The following is a 17,906-nucleotide window of genomic DNA, read 5'->3' on the forward strand; positions in this document are numbered from 1 at the left end:
CACCAGCTTACCACACCCCCATTAAGAATAAATACGTATCCGGTTTGCGACTTAGAGTCGTCCGGATCTGTGTCAAAGCTTGCATCGACGTAACCTTTTACGGCGAGCTCTTTGTCACCTCCATACACGAGAAACATCTCCTTAGTCCTTTTCAGGTACTTCAGGATATTCTTGACCGCTATCCAGTGATCCACTCCTGGATTACTCTGGAACCTACCTGCCGTACTTATGGCCAGGCTAACGTCCGGTCTAGTGCACATCATTGCATACATGATAGAGCCTATGGCTGAAGCATAGGGGACGGAGCGCATATGCTCTCTATCCTCATCAGTTGCTGGGCACTGAGTCTTACTCAATCTGTACCTTGTAACACTGGCAAGAACCCCTTCTTGGACTGTTCCATTTTGAACCTCTTCAAAACTTTATCAAGGTATGTGCTTTGTGAAAGTCCTATCAGGCGTTTTGATCTATCCCTATAGATCTTAATGCCTAGAATGTAAGCAGCTTCTCCTTGGTCCTTCATAGAGAAACTTTTATTCAAGTAATCCTTTATGCTCTCCAAAAACTCTACGTTGTTTCCAATCAGCAATATGTCATCCACATATAATATTAGAAACGCCACAGAGCTCCCAATCACTTTCTTGTAAATACAAGATTCTCCAACCACTTGTATAAACCCAAATGCTTTGATCACCTCATCAAAGCGTTTGTTCCAACTCCGAGATGCTTGCACCAGTCCATAAATGGATCGCTGGAGCTTGCACACCTTGTTAGCATTCTTAGGATCGACAAAACCTTCGGGTTGCATCATATACAATTCTTCCTTAAGGAAACCGTTAAGGAACGCCGTTTTGACATCCCTCTGCGAGATTTCATAATCGAAAAATGCAGCTATTGCTAACATGATTCTGACGGACTTAAGCATCGCTACGGGTGAGAATGTCTCATCGTAGTCAACTCCTTAAACTTGTGAAAAACCCTTTGCCACAAGTCGAGCTTTATAAACGGTCACATTGCCGTCAGCGTCCGTCTTCCTCTTAAAGATCCATTTGTTCTCAATAGCCTTGCGGCCCTCAGGCAGTACCTCCAAAGTCCACACTTTGTTCTCATACATGGATCCTATCTCGGACTTCATGGATTCTAGCCATTTGTTGGAATCTGGGCCCACCATTGCTTCTTCATAATTTGCAGGTTCATTGTTGTCCAACAACATGATTGATAAGACGGGATTACCGTACCACTCTGGAGCAGCACGTGGTCTCGTCGACCTGCGTGGTTCGACAGAAACTTGAACCGGAGTTTCATGATCATCACCATTAACTTCCTCCTCAACCGCGTCGCAACGACAGAGGTTTCCCCTTGCCCTGCGCCACCATCCAGAGGGATGAGAGGTTCGACAACCTCGTCAAGTTCTATCTTTCTCCCACTCAATTCTCTCGAGAGAAACTCCTTCTCGAGAAAAGCTCCGTTTTTAGCAACAAACACTTCGCCCTTGGATTTGAGATAGAAGGTGTACCCAACTGTCTCTTTTGGGTAACCTATGAAGACGCACCTTTCCGCTTTGGGTTCCAGCTTTTCAGGCTGAAGCTTTTTGACATAAGCATCACATCCCCAAACTTTAAGAAACGACAACTTTGGCCTTTTTCCATACCACAGTTCGTATGGTGTCGTCTCAACGGATTTTGATGGTGCCCTATTTAAAGTGAATGCAGCTGTTTCTAATGCATAACCCCAAAACGATAACGGCAAATCGGTAAGAGACATCATAGATCGCACCATCTCTAATAAAGTATGATTACGACGTTCGGACACACCATTACGCTGTGGTGTTCCAGGCGGTGTCAACTGTGAAACAATTCCACATTGTCTTAAGTGAGCACCAAACTCGAAACTCAGATATTCACCCCCACGATCAGACCGTAGGAACTTGATCTTCTTGTTACGATGATTTTCAACTTCACTCTGAAATTGCTTGAACTTTTCAAATGTTTCAGACTTGTGCTTCATCAAGTAGACATAACCATATCTAGTCAAATCGTCAGTGAAGGTGAGAAAATAACGATATCCGCCGCGTGCCTCCACGCTCATCGGACCACACACATCGGTATGTATGATTTCCAACAAGTCACTTGCACACTCCATTCTTCCGGAGAATGGAGTCTTAGTCATCTTGCCCATGAGGCATGGTTCGCACGTGTCAAGTGAATCAAAGTCAAGTGACTCCAAAAGTCCATCAGCATGGAGTTTCTTCATGCGCTTTACACCAATATGACCTAAGCGGTAGTGCCACAAAAATATGGCGCTATCATTGTTAACTCTAACTCTTTTGGTCTCAATGTTATGTATGTGTGTATCGCTATCAAGATTCAATATGAACAATCCTCTCACATTGGGTGCATGACCATAAAAGATGTTACTCACAGAAATAGAACAACCATTATTCTCTGACTTAAAAGAGTAACCGTCTCGCAATAAACAAGATCCAGATATAATGTTCATGCTCAACACAGGCACTAAATAACAATGATTTAAGTTCATAACTAATCCCAATGGTAACTGAAGTGAAACTGTGCCGACGGCGATTGCATCAACCTTGGAACCATTTCCTACGCGCATCGTCACTTCATCTTTCGCCAGCCTTCGTCTATTCCGTAGTTCCTGTTTCGAGTTGCAAGTATGAGCAACAGAACCGGTATCGAATACCCAGGCACTACTACGAGATCCGGTTAAGTACACATCAATAACTTGTATATCAAATATACCTGATTTTTCTTTGGCCGCCTTCTTATCTGCCAGATACTTGGGCAATTGCGCTTCCAGTGACCCATACCCTTGCAATAGTAACACTCCGTTTCAGGCTTAGGTCCAGCTTTGGGTTTCTTCGTCGGATTGGCAACAGGCTTGCCGCTCTTCTTTGAATTTCCCTTCTTGCCTTTGTCGTTTCTCTTGAAACTAGTGGTCTTATTCACCATCAACACTTGATGCTCTTTACGGAGTTCAGACTCTGCGACTTCGCAAACAACTCGCCGGGAGACTTGTTCATCCCTTGCATGTTGTAGTTCAACACAAAGCTTATATAGCTTGGCGGCACTGGTTGAAGGATTCTGTCAGTGATAGCCTCTTGCGGGAGTTCAATCCCCAGCTCAGCTAGACGGTTTGAGTACCCAAACATTTTGAGCACATGTTCACTGACAGACGAGTTTTCCTCCATCTTGCAAGCATAGAATTTATCGGAGGTCTCATACCTCTCGATCCGGGTGTTCTTCTGAAAGATAAACTTCAACTCCTGGAACATCTCAAATGCTCCATGACGCTCAAAGCGACGTTGGAGTCCCGGTTCTAAGCCATACAAGACTGCACATTGAACTACTGAGTAGTCCTCCTTACGTGCTAACCAAGCGTTCTTAACATCCTGATCAGCCGTAGCGGGTGGTTCATCTCCTAGCGCAACATTAAGGACATAATCCTTCTTCCCAGCTTGTAAGATTAGCGTAAGATTACGAGCCCAGTCTACAAAGTTGCTTCCATCATCTTTCAATTTAGCTTTCTCTAGGAACGTATTAAAATTCAGGGTGACTGTCGCGTGAGCCATGATCTACAACACAAATATATTCAAAGTGGACTTAGACTATGTTCAAGATAATTAGTGTTTAACTTAATCAAATTATTCGCTAAACTCCCACTCAAAAAGTACATCTCTCTAGACATTTGAGTGGTTCATGATCCACTTACACTAGCTCAAGTCCGATCATGACGTGAGTTGAGTATAGTTTCAGTGGTAAGCATCCCTATGCTAATCATATCATCTATATGATTCATGATTGACCTTTCGGTCTCATGTGTTTCGAGGCCATGTCTGCACATGCTAGGCTCGTCAAGCTTAACCCGAGTGTTCCGCGTGCGCAACTGTTTTGCACCCATTGTATGTGAACGTTGAGTCTATCACACCCGATCATCACGTGGTGTCTCGAAACGACGAACTGTAGCAACGGTGCACAGTCGGGGAGAACACAATTTCGTCTTGAAATTTTAGTGAGAGATCACCTCATAATGCTACCGTCGTTCTAAGCAAAATAAGGTGCATAAAAGGATTAACATCACATGCAATTCATAAGTGACATGATATGGCCATCATCACGTGCTTCTTGATCTCCATCACCAAAGCACCGGCACGATCTTCTTGTCACCGGCGCCACGCCATGATCTCCATCAAAGTGTCGCCATCGGGGTTGTCGTGCTACTCATTCTATTACTACTAAAGCTACATCCTAGCAAAATAGTAAATACATCTGCAAGCATAAACATTAGTATAAAGACAACCCTATGGCTCCTGCCGGTTGCCGTACCATCGACGTGCAAGTCGATATTATCTATTACAACATGATCATCTCATACATCCAATATATCACATCACATCGTTGGCCATATCACATCACAAGCATACCCTGCAAAAACAAGTTAGACGTCCTCTAATTTTGTTGTTGCATGTTTTACACGGTGACCATGGGTATCTAGTAGGATCGCATCTTACTTACGCAAACATCACAACGGAGATATATGAGTTGCTATTTAACCTCATCCAAGGACCTCCTCGGTCAAATCCGATTCAACTAAAGTTGGAGAAACGGACACTTGCCAGTCATCTTTGAGCAACGGGGTTACTCGTAGCGATGAAACCAGTCTCTCGTAAGCGTACGAGTAATGTCGGTCCAAGCCGCTTCAATCCAACAATACCGCGGAATCAAGAAAAGACTAAGGAGGGCAGCAAAACGCACATCACCGCCCACAAAAACTTTTGTGTTCTACTCGAGAAGACATCTACGCATGAACCTAGCTCATGATGCCACTGTTGGGGAACATCGCATGGGAAACAAAAAATTTCCTACGCGCACGAAGACCTATCATGGTGATGTCCATCTACGAGAGGGGATGAGTGATCTACGTACCCTTGTAGACCGTACAGCAGAAGCGTTAGTGAACGCGGTTCATGTAGTGGAACGTCCTCGCGTCCCTCGATCCGCCCCATGAACAATCCCGCGATCAGTCCCACGATCTAGTACCGAACGGACGACACCTCCGCGTTGAGCACACGTACAGCTCGACGATGATCTCGGCCTTCTAGATCCAGCAAGTGAGACGGAGAGGTAGAAGAGTTCTCCGGCAGCGTGACGGCGCTCCGGAGGTTGGTGATGACCTTGTCTCAGCAGGGCTCCGCCCGAGCTCCGCAGAAACGCGATCTAGAGGAAAAACCGTGGAGGTATGTGGTCGGGCTGCCGTGGAAAAGTCATCTCAAATCAGCCCTAAAACCTCTGTATATATAGGTGGGAGAGGGGGGGCCTTGCCTTGGGGCTCAAGGAGCCCCAAGGGGGTCGGCCGAGCCAAGGGGGGAAGGTCTCCCCCCCCCAAACCGAGTTGGACTTGGTTTGGTGGGTGGGAGTCCTTCCTTCCCTTCCCACCTCCTCCTTTTTTTCTTTCTCTTTGATTTTTCCTCCAATGCGCATAGGGCCGTTTTGGGCTGTCCCACCAGCCCACTAAGGGCTGGTGCGCCACCCTCAAGGCCTATGGGCTTCCCCGGGGTGGGTTGCCCCCCCCCCCGGTGAAGTCCCGGAACCCATTCGTCATTCTCGGTAACTCCAAAAACCTTCCGGTAATCAAATGAGGTCATCCTATATATCAATCTTCGTTTCCGGACCATTCTGGAAACCCTCGTGACGTCCGTGATCTCATCCGGGACTCCGAACAACATTCGGTAACCAACCATATAACTCAAATACGCATAAAACAACGTCGAACCTTAAGTGTGCAGACCCTGCGGGTTCGAGAACTATGCAGACATGACCCGAGAGACTTCTCGGTCAATATCCAATAGCGGGACCTGGATGCCCATATTGGATCGTACATATTCTATGAAGATCTTATCGTTTGAACCTCAGTGTCAAGGATTCATATAATCCCGAATGTCATTCCCTTTGTCCTTCGGTATGTTACTTGCCCGAGATTCGATCGTCAGTATCCGCATACCTATTTCAATCTCGTTTACCGGCAAGTCTCTTTACTCGTTCCGTAATACAAGATCCCGCAACTTACACTAAGTCACATTGCTTGCAAGGCTTGTGTGTGATGTTGTATTACCGAGTGGGCCCCGAGATACCTCTCCGTCACACGGAGTGACATATCCCAGTCTTGATCCATACTAACTCAACTAACACCTTCGGAGATACCTGTAGAGCATCTTTATAGTCACCCAGTTACGTTGCGACGTTTGATACACACAAAGTATTCCTCCGGTGACAGTGAGTTATATGATCTCATGGTCATAGGAACAAATACTTGACACACAGAAAACAGTAGCAACAAAATGACACGATCAACATGCTACGTCTATTAGTTTGGGTCTAGTCCATCACGTGATTCTCCTAATGACGTGATCCAGTTATCAAGCAACAACACCTTGTTCATAATCAGAAGACACTCGCTATCTTTGATCAACTGGCTAGCCAACTAGAGGCTTGCTAGGGACAGTGTTTTGTCTATGTATCCACACATGTAAATGAGTCTTCATTCAATACAATTATAGCATGGATAATAAACGATTATATTGATACAGGAATTATAATAATAACTATATTTATTATTGCCTCTAGGGCATAATTCCAACAGGGGGTGGCCATGTTCACCTCTGTGTTCACCAGCTTCAGTCAACTCTTGGTCTCAACGTCAGCAAAAATCATGAGAGTTGCATGGACTTGGGGGAACGGATCCTCCTTATCCTCCTCATCCTGTTCGTTATCCTTTTCACTCGGTTGCCCTTCGCCGAACCCCTGGATCAGGAGGCGACACTGTCGAGTGGTATGCTTCGCATATATGGGGTTGCCCTCTTCATCCATCTTCGTATGAACCGGACATGGCTGGTCCGGGATGGGTTTATTGAACTGTTTCTTCTTGGGGGTGAACTGAGCCTTCCCTTTTCCCTTGAACTTGGCATTGGTTACGGCTGCAGCTTCTGCTTGCGGAGCAGTCGGAGCTTTCTGCTTCTGCTTCCGAGTGTTGCCCCCATCTCCATCAGCGACTGTTTTGTGCTTGCCGCTTCGGATGCGGTCTTCTTCTTCGCCATTAGCATAGCGCGTCGCTATTTCCATCATCTTGCTCATGGAGATGTCGCCTGTTCGGCCGAACTTCAGGTACAGATCTCTGTACCGCACGCCTGCCTTGAAGGCGCAGACTGCTTGATGCTCGGTGACGTTCTCCACCGTGTGGTAGAGAGTTGTCCAACGCTGAATGAAGTCTCGCAGGGGCTCATTCTGCTTCTGGACGCAGTGCTGGAGCTCCACGAGGCCAGCAGGGCGCTTGCACGTCCCTTCGAAGGTCCTGATGAACACTCGGGCCAGATCTGCCCAGCTGTAGATGCTTGAGGGGGCCAACTGGTTCAGCCACGCTCGCGCCGAGCCGTCGAGCATCAGAGGGAGGTGCTTCATGGCGACATGGTCGTCTCCTCCTCCGATCTTGACTGCTACTCGGTAATCATCCAACCACGTTTCTGGCTTGGACTCCCCTGTAAACTTGCTAATTCCCATCGCCAATCGGAAGTTGGGAGGGATGTTAGGCGAACGGATGGCTCGACTGAAACACTCGGGACCAGAAACGATGGCCCTGCTTCCACTCGGACGGTCAATATCATGAACATCGCGGTGGGCCCAGCCCCTGTGGACCCTCCGCTGGGCGATATGCCCTCTTGCGTCGGGCCTTGGGTCGTAAGTGTCACCGACTGAACGCCGATCATCATGATGTCGGGGCCTGTAGGGCCCACCCCGTGGAGGGGTGCATGAACGGCGGCGATCTTCGTGATTTATGGAACGGCTGCCTCCTCTGTGCCGCTGATGGGAACCTGGGCTGTGAACCGACCGATGCGTATTCGCATGAACATAACTATTATGGATCCTGTTATGCGACTGGGAGACTGCCGAATTGTGCTGCTGCGCCGTGTGCAACAGGGCTCGGATCTGCTCGATTCCCCTACGAGCCTCTGAATTAGTCGGCTGGAGGGAATCGGCTATCTTGGCAGCCGCAGCCAAGTAGAGGAGGGGCGTGCGGAACAACTCCACGTTGCTCCGTCGAGTGTGTCGACTGGCAGAACGGCGAGGCGGACGACGCGCGCCGGACGTTTCGCCGATCTCGTGCTCGTTCCGGCCAGCTTGACGGGGATCTTCATGAGAGTTGGCCATGTGTACTTCTGCTGCAGGCCCGTGACCCACGTACTCGGAAGGAAACTCAGTCGGAACCGAGCCCGAGTGCTGGGACAGCGGGGCAACCACAACAGACTCGAGAATCGCCACTTGTGAAGACGCGTTCTGGCGCGCCTGGGCATGTTGCACCCAACGCTGAAGTCGCGGACGGCGGGAGCCGACTGCTGGAGAAGAAGAATGCCGCGGGCGCCAGCACGGAAGTGCGTAGCCCCACGACAGGGAAGCGCCTCGACGTCGAGAGGAGCATCCTGAAGCCACGCCGAATCGTCGACGATGAAGGAGAGAGCGCCGAAGAAGATCTGGTGACCCATGCTCGAATCTCCACCGGATGACATGACGAAAGGAAGTAGTTGCAAACTCGCCGGAAGTTGCTCAGACGCCTGCCCCTCGGTGGGCGCCAACTGTCGTGGGTATAAGCCTGACAGTAGATGTGTAGGGTACGAAAAGGATGGGCACAGTCCTAGCTACGGCGAGGTTGTATGAGTTCGGGCCCCTCTACGGTGGAGGTAATAGCCCTACATCTCAATGCTCTGGGAGCTTGTTGTCGAGTGGAATATGGAATACAATGATTTTCTAACCCCTGCACCAGAGGGGGAGGGTGGCTTATATAGAGTGCGCTGCCCTCCACAACGGTTCCGGTACAGGGGTGGAGTAGTGGCGATTGAATGCGTACGTTACCGGTAACGTACGTCCTAAATGCTAATAAATGCACAGGGAAATGTACGACCGTTTCCCTCCAGGGGGGTTACGATGTTCCGAGTGGCAGCCAGTCGGTTAGTTGGATGTTCTCCGAATGCTAGTCTCCGACTGGATGGTCGAGGACCTGTTGCCGACTGGACGATGGGGACTCCTTAATTCAGCCGGAACTGACTAAGGGCCTTGTCCCTTATGAGGGGTAGTCCTTGGGTAGGACTTACAGGGCAGGCCTATGACCCTACCCTAGGACTATAACCCCATCACCCCCAAATCTCCTTCTTCCCCGAGCTGAGCTCCTCTGCGCTGTCCTCTTTCTCCCCCATTCTTGCCTCCATCAAATCCATCTCCATTGCTTGAGTTTTCTCCAGTGGATCAAGGCCAATTTCATCACTCAAGGTACCTCACCCACTCTCTACTTTTTGGTTGGTTGGAATCATCTCATTTGATGGGATTCTTTACTTGTATGCAAACCCTAATTTAGGTCATTTTGGTGTAAAATCAATGGATTTGAGGGATGATATGGTAGTTTCTATGCTTGAATATGTGTAGTATGCCTAATCATCATGTTTGTAAAATCGAACTATAGTTATTGTTAGGCATTTTTCTAGGTTTAGGGTTAGGGTTAGGCAATGTCATTAGTAAGTAATTAGGGTTAATCAATTATTTTATTTGTGTTGTTGTTTGAATTTAATGCATCATAGATCTTCCTTGATCCATGAATGAGTAGTAGTTATTTGGTCCATATTATGTTGCCGGCCTACCGTTGACCTTTTTACAATGTATTTAGACGAATAGACTCATTAATGTACATTACTTGGATAACGAGACGTTTATGAAAGGCAATGCCGATGAAGGGGAAGAATCCATGGTTTTTGACTCAAGCCCAACTTATGGGGAGGTGGTTGTGAAAGTTAGAAGTGTGTTAAATTGGATTGACCCAAATGATGAAGTTAAACTTATTGGAAGGTAGATGTTGGAGTGGGGGTGAAGTCTCGATTGAAGAATATGCCTATCACCTCGGAATTGCATTGGAAGGTGTACAAGGATAAAGTAGTTGAATCACAAGACAAAACACTTGAATTATTTCCACCAAGGTTGAGCTACCTGTGCTACAAATTGACTTAAACCGACATGCCTCCTCCCCAATACATGATGGAAGGGTGGAGGCTTATGTACCCAATTCTTCTATTCAACCACCAAATGAAGCGGAGATGAATGATAGAGCCATGGTAATTCAAGAGGAAGAGGTTCATGTGAAGCTGACTCTGCTCATGTTGATGGTGATGATGCCCATGTTGATGCTTATGTGGAAGCTGAAGAGATTCATTATAATCCCATTGGTAACTTGGATGTGATTCTGTACCAGCAAGACATGGATCGTAGCCTTCCCTATAGTCGTATGTATGCGTATGACTCGGATGACGACGGTCCGACGGAGGAACTGGACGAGGATGGATTCACTGCCCAAGAAAATGAAAAATTCAAGGTGAAAGGGAAGGAAAGAGGTGTCCCATTGTTTCGTGATCTTAGTCTTGCCGACAAGGCCCTTGTTGATGGTGGCATGAGGTTGGGGTTCTGTAACACCCAAAAAATTTAACCATATTTTTATTAAATTTTTTTTCCTGAAATAAGACTTGTGAATATAATTTGCCCTTTTTGCTAATTTGAGAGCCTCCCTTTCACAAATTTTTCTTTTCCCTCCAAGTAGAACTTTTGAAAGTATTGTGGACTTGAGCATTTGTTTGAAATCATTTCATTTCAATGTTATAAATTCAGTGGAGAAATATTATTATTATAAAACTTGCCAAATTAGTTTTTGAAAGGCATTTTCATACTTTTAGGAGCCTTTATTGCACTGCAACCATTTCATAAATTCATTTAAAATTCTATAAAAAAATTGAAGATGTCAGGTGATGCAAATGATTCCATTTTATGCAAAAAACCATTCTTGTCATTTGAAAAAAAAGCAAATCATCCCCGTTTCTATTCTAGTGCAGTTCAGTAGTTTGAACTGCAACCCTATTCTATCTTGCCTTATTGACCATGGGATTTTCCCTGCTTATAGTCCTTCCTACCAAACCCTTAAGTCTAGGATTTTAGCCCCATTGGAGTATTTTAAATGCATGAGATAACCATCTGCATTTCTTGACCAAAATTGTTTTTCATCAAAAATGACACTAACAAGTTTTCTGTTTTGCCCATCTAACCCCACCGTCACCTTTAGTATCTAAAGAGACCCCACTCTGAAAAGTTTGGTTGCCAGAAAATTCTTTTAGATGCCCCTGACATTTTATCAAACACCTTATGGGCATGACAGATATTGGCAACCTCCTAATCCTGCATTGGGTACTTGCTTATTTGGCTAAGAAAACATGACTTTAAGGTAATTGATTACATGGATAAAAATGTGATTTAATATTAGTATATATGTGGCCTGTTAAGAGCAACTCCAACGGGGCGACCCATTTCGTCCGCCGCCGTTCGTTTGGGTCGACGCGGACAAAAAGTTAGCCCAACGCGCCGACCCAAACGGATGCACGTCCGCTTTTTGTCCGCCTGCCGACCCATTCCACGCCCAAATTTGCGCCTAATTTGCATCGGCGTGGACACGAAGCGGACGCGCACGGCGCGCGCCTACTTCTCTCCCTGGATTTCCTCAAACTCTTTCCCTCCATTTTCCCCAAACTCTCCCGCTCGCTCCCGCGCCCGCTCCCACCGCCATGGATGACGACTTCGAGGCTGCCGCCGCCATTGCCTCAATGGCCACGTGTGTCGCTGCCGCCGAAGGCAGAGGCAATACCCCCCCCTGCAAGGCGGGGACGCCACCCAATAAGAAGAAGAAGGAGTTGACGCATGAGGAGCGGGCCGTGGAGTCGCCCAAGAGGAAGGCCCGGAGGCACGTGCAGGATGCGGGCAGTTGTCGCCACCGCCTTCGCCGCCGCCGTGTAACAAGAAGACAGCAATGCCCGGGTGAAGGCATGAATGATGGAGGCCTTGTTGTACCTTGGGGTAAACCCTAGCCAGCACAGGCTTGTCAACGCCGCCATTGCCGCAGCCGCGACAAGCACTGGCTCGTCAACATATCCTCGAATGATGCTGCTAGAGTCGCCGCGCGTGTCTTGCACGCAACCGATTTCCGGCTTCCACGTCTACTCGCAAGGCAGCCACTTCTCCGGGGAATGCTCACCTCCGCTCCTTCCATGCCCGCACCAGTGACCATCGACCTCAACACCACGCTGATGGCAGACGGATCATCGTACAGAGGCATGAGGAAATGCCAGCACGAGATGCCATCCAACATGCTCACAGACGTCCGCAATCTGTTCGACGGAATGTCGGTAGTCGTCGACGATGACACGACCAACGGTTTCCTCGAGAACATGATTTTCGAAGGTGCGCCTTCATGCAAGATCAGGTCGGCCTAGACGGCTTCCCGCTCGATCATGAGTTCCCGGAGGACTACGACCTTGAGGAGGAGGACGGTGACATGGACATCGATGGGGGGCCTTTGTTCGAGGAGGAGCTCGCCAACCAAACTTTGGTGCCACGTTTTTTTCCCGTGGATTGCTTGTCCATTTGCTCACATATGCTTGCTTGGTTTCAATTGTAGGTGTTTCAAGCCTTGGAGGCATTCAAGGTTCAGCACGATGACAAAGCCTTCCATCTCGTCCATTGTTGGACTATCATCAACGGGGAGGAGAAGTTCAAGGCGCAATATGCCGCCCTCTTGGCGCGTGGGGGTAAATAAGCTATGCAGAACCATGGTGATAGCGAGAAGGCCCGGTCGGGGGGGGGGGGAAGACCAACTCAAAGAGGAGGACAGGCGGTACGCGGCGTCGATAGCCTTGTTTGAAAAGGTGGAGGGCATGATAAACAAGAAGGGCTTGCGGGAGGAGAAGCGCCGGCAAGAAAAGAAAGAGAAAATGCACACCTTCATGGAAATCCAAAGGAGGAGACTTGAGATGGACGCAAAAAGGCAAGCCAAGATGCTTGAGTTGGAGGAGGCGAAGCAAGCCAAGATGCTTGAGATCGAGGCCACCAATGCGAGGACCAAGGCGAAAGAAGTGGCCCTCGCAAGCATGAAGACGGGAGCGGAGATCATGAAGGTTGATTTGAACACCGTGTCATCGAGGAAGAGGCTATGGTTCGAGAAGATGTAGGCCGAAATGCTCAAGTTCGATCAGCTGTGATCTGCGATGGAGATCAATGAAACCTTTTTTGTATGCCGGCAAGTGTGCTCGCATGACCACGAAGCGACATGATGTAGTCGAATTTGGTGTGCTAGTATGTGTGACGGTTGCTGGCAAGTGTGCCAACATGAACTGCGTGGTGGTTTAATGTAGACTGACAATGTATGCCGACCGCTGACATAATGCCGACATGAATTCTTGAGCGTTGGCATGCTGGCCTGCTTTATCTAAGTGCGAACATAAAATGAGTTGTTAGCGTTGAACGCGCGATCGACCTAAAAAGAAAAACAGACCGACTCAAAACAGATGGCAGACCCAAACGGATAAAAGACGGACAAAACCGTCATCCATTTAAGTCGATCGGTTGAACTTGCTCTAAGATAAAATAACCCAAGGCTTCACTAGGGGAAATAGCCCAAACCGAAAAAAATACTAAAACAATCGATCGTGGCCAGCGTCGGGCTGGTTGAGCCGAACCATTCCCCACCCGCACCCAAACCCAGCCAACGGCCACCATGGCAGCACCGCCGCCGCCGCCGGCGCTGCCGCCGGCGCTCCCGGACGACGTCGTCGAAGAGATCCTCCTCCGCCTCCCACTCGACGACCCAGGTAGCCTCCTCCGCGCCTCCCTTGTCTGCAAGGCCTGGAGGAGCGTCGTCACCCATCCCCACTTCCGCCGCCGCTTCATCGGGCTCCACCCCCACCGGGCGCCCCCCGTGCTCGGCTTCCTCCACGACTGGGAAAACAAGCGCATCCCAGACTTCGTCCCCACCACCCCCTCGCCCTTCTCCCTCGCCGCTCCGGACCGCCGGTTCTGGCGCCCGCTCGACTGCCGCCACGGCCGCGCCCTCTTCCTCTCCGACGACCGCCAGGAAACTCAGGAAATCCTCCTGTGGGAGCCAATCACGGGCGCCCATCAGCGCATACCGTTGCCCGCGGCGTTCAGGTGCGGGTGGCCGACCGCGGCCGTGTTCTGCACAGCGGACGGGTGCGACCACCGCGACTGCGCGGGAGGTCCCTTCGGCGTGGTCTTCGTCTTCGCCGTCGACGGCAGCGAAGATGAAGAAGACTGGCACGTTATCACATCGGCGTGCTTGTACTCGTCGGAGACTGGCACGTGGGGCAAGCCGAATTCGAGGCAAGACGAGTTCACAATGGAATTCGAGTATCATTCCAGCGTGCTGGTTGGGAGATCTCTGCTCTACTTCCTGTCCGACGGTGGGGTGGTCCTGGAGTACAATTTGGACAGTCCTGAACTGTCTGTGTTCAACACACCACCTGACGATTACGGCAGTGAGAAAGAAAGATTTAATCTCGTGCTCGTGGACGACGGTGGTCTGGGGGTTGCCGAAGCCATTGATATGGAGCTCATATTGTGGAAATGGGAGGCGAGTGATGGCACTAATGCACGATGGGTGCTGAGCCGCATTGTCGACCTGTTTGATGTGCTCCCAATTGGTGTCGATTCAGAATGTCTTTCTCCAGTGTTGGGCTTTGCGGAGGGAGCAAACGCTATTTTCGTGAAAACTGATTCTAGTCTCTTCATGATCAAGCTGCAGTCGGAGCAGGGGGAAAAGGTGTGTGATGATCATGGCTTCTGTAATTTGATTCCAGTTGTCAGCTTCTACACTCCACATTCTAGGCTCCAAGTGCCAGGGGGTGAACACCACGGCCCAGCGGCACCGCCGCTGAACCTACTGAGGAGGGGTGGTCAGCAAGTGGCATGGGAGGAGAAATCACTAGAATGGGCGCAGGTGCTGTTTGATAAGGGGTGCAAGGCTATCAATGAGAAGGACTTTGCCAACGCCGCAAACTGCTTCAGAGATGCTCTCAAGATCAGGTTTGGTTTCTACTCCCAAACTCCACTTGTTCTCCTAGCTAGACATGCTGATGTAGCTTAACATATTGATAGTTTGCGGGGAAAAAAACTTCCAGTTAGTTCATTGTTCTTTTCATGTGCATAGTGGCTCTGAGCCTTTTGACGTTTGTAGCTAGTTAAGAGTAGGGTTTAAGATGTTCTACGACAATGTGGTTACCGAGTGTGTGGTGTTTTGGTTTCATGTGTTTGACAGTGAGCATGACGTCGTGGGTGTTGGTGTTTGGTGGTTTAGTGAGTCCAGTTAGCCAATATGACCTGATAACAACACCCGGGAGTATAGCATATTTTGTTGTGATGTCTGTAATGCGGTGAGAATTAAATCAAAGTCCAAGTGCTTGAGGGATAGGTGTTATCCTATTTGATCGCTGTGCAGTTCATTTATATGGTTCCTCTTCCTCAGATTTGTACTTCATAATCTATGAAAGTCATTAAAATGGTTTTGCTCTACTTCAGATATGTTTATGTTATAACCTTGATGATGATGCATCAGCTAATTTACACATTGTTGTTGTCATGTAGGGTTCAACATTATGGAGACCTTGCTCCTCAGTGTGCTAGCACGTTTTACTGTTATGGATGTGCCTTGTTAGCTAAAGCTCGGAAGGCGACCAATCCTTCAGGTAGTGGTTCAAAGCATGCACCAAATGAAGAATCAATCACATCCACAACAAGCAAAGCTGATACACTGAAAGACATTATTATCCTTTTTTAATCTATATACTCTAGTTGATAACACAACTGGTTGCATTAAGTTGTCATCGTCTGTTCATGCCTAATGAAGAGTATACCTGATAAACTTCTAATGAGTATTTTGCCAATGCTAATGCAAAGTACTAATAGTTTGGGACTTGAAATGTTTTTACTAATATTATATGATCACAGTATACTAAGTAAGTTGGATCTTGTACGCATTTGTATGCATCTCATTGCTGTTTGTTTCTTCTTGGGCTGTGTGCATCCTCGATTCAGAGGCCGGGAATAATAAAACTCTTCCATTTTCTAGAGAAAAAAAATATTTTCTTCTTTCAATGGTAAATGCTGATAGATTCGTTGGTTAGGGGCAAACTTGCATGGCAAAGGTCAGAAGGATGGGAACATGACAGGCGATAGAGATGATTCTGATTTGGATTTGGCCTGGAAAATGTTGAATACTGCAAAGGTGATAGTTGCCAAGAGTCCAGACAAGACAATGGAGAAGGTTAATATATTGAATTCTCTGGCTCAAATCTCCATGAGAAGAGGTAACCTCAACTATCTCTGTTACTAGTGTGTAAGACTGGTGAATGGTCATTCAAGGCCTCACATTTGATTTTCACTTTTGTAGAGGACACAGACAGCGCAATCGGTTACTACTTCGAAGCTTTAGCGATCTTGGAACATTTGGTTAGGCCTGACAATTTTCGAATTTTCGAGCAGTATCCTCCTTGTGGTGATAATATTGTGAATTTAGTCTGACGTATAAATCAGCATGTTAGTGTATGGTTTTAAATAATTTGAGTTAACCCAAATCTTGCACGGGTGCCTTCACCTGCTGAAATCCACATGTAAGTGTACATTTGATCACCAGAGAAAAATCTCAGGTAGATAATGCTGGTCTGCTCTAGAAACGTCCAAATCTTTGGACTTTGAGTTCAATTCATCCTTTGTTGATTACCTTAATTCAGTTCTAGAAACGTCCGCATTAGTTTGGCCTTCGGGTTAGAATCAAAGGCTGGGGATGCAATCCCATATTGTGCAAAGGCTATTTCAGTAGGCAAGTCGTGTATGCATAATCTGATAAATGCCAAGGAAGCTTTGTTGTCTGCTAAAGGACAGTCAGGGAAGTTGACTCTAGAAGATGAGATATCTTACCTTGCTAGAATGTTGCCTCGACTCCAGAAGAAGGTGAACAAACTGAATTCTACTCATGTTACCAATTTGGTTCTGCTCATGAATCTAGTAGTGCTCTGTGAACGAAGAAGAACGTTTTCCTTGCTTTGTGAGGAATAATAATGACATCTCTCTTAATTGTTTTGGTTCAGCTTGAAGAACTGGAGCAAGCAATGTCAACCCCAAACGATGGCATAGATCATAATAAGAAGCGGGTGGTCTCAGTGACAAGTCATGAGCAGAATGTTAGCCGTGGTGTGGCAGGAGCTGCATCTTTGACTTGTTCACAGACGTCTGGATCAAACAACAGCTTTCATTCCCCAACTATGTCTACGGCAGCAGCAGCAACAGGAAGCACTGGAGGTAGTGTAACTGAGCTTGTGATTGTTGGCAGAGACATGAAACGAGCTAATGTTGACAAGCCGATCTCGGACGAACCTTCTCCAAAGAGACTTGCAGCAGATGATTCACCATCCGTGAATGAAATGTGATAGCAGCTAGTTAGAAGATCTGAAACTGCCAAGATATGCCTGGAATGCCCTCCCAAGATGTTTACTAGTCTGTTCATGATCAATGCTTATTCTGTTGAACTGTATGCAAGTAGGGAGATACAAGTTTCTGTCATTCAGTATTTGATCTGGTCACTAGATATTCCTAGCATTAGCACACAATAACCGATGGATCATCAGTGGCTCTCTGCAGTGCTATACTCATCGGACTGCAATTTTTGCCGTGCTCTGATAAACCTTCCATTGTTTGCTCTTTACTGTCCACATATGTTTGGCCTCTGCCCCGAATTTAGTGTTAGATAATTAATATGTATCTAGACAAATCTAAGATAATTAATTTGAGACGGAGTAATACTTCTTAATCAAAACTCATATTAATTTATTACTACTATATGTTTTGCCTGCCTTACTTGATCAGCTAGCATTATATGACTCTTAGAGGAGTTGGCATATCAATTTGATGCTAATACTGTGCAGCAAGTAACACATTACAGGGAACATTACAGGGCTGTAACATTAA

At 47.5% G+C, this 17,906-nt stretch overlaps 1 protein-coding gene across 1 annotated transcript; it reads left to right on the plus strand.

Annotated features, from left to right (window-relative positions):
• Positions 1 to 13,601: 13,601 nt before the first annotated feature.
• LOC123453149 lies at positions 13,602 to 17,643 on the plus strand. The gene is made up of 6 exons (XM_045129919.1): positions 13,602 to 14,969; positions 15,528 to 15,628; positions 16,067 to 16,249; positions 16,333 to 16,423; positions 16,679 to 16,892; positions 17,030 to 17,643. The coding sequence occupies exons 1-6, from the start codon at positions 13,645 to 13,647 to the stop codon at positions 17,366 to 17,368; spliced, it is 2,253 nt and encodes a 750-aa protein (XP_044985854.1). The 5' UTR covers positions 13,602 to 13,644; the 3' UTR covers positions 17,369 to 17,643.
• The last annotated feature ends 263 nt before the right edge of the window (positions 17,644 to 17,906 follow it).

This window comes from Hordeum vulgare, chromosome 5H, assembly GCF_904849725.1.
Source record: "Hordeum vulgare subsp. vulgare chromosome 5H, MorexV3_pseudomolecules_assembly, whole genome shotgun sequence".
NCBI lineage: Eukaryota > Viridiplantae > Streptophyta > Magnoliopsida > Poales > Poaceae > Hordeum > Hordeum vulgare.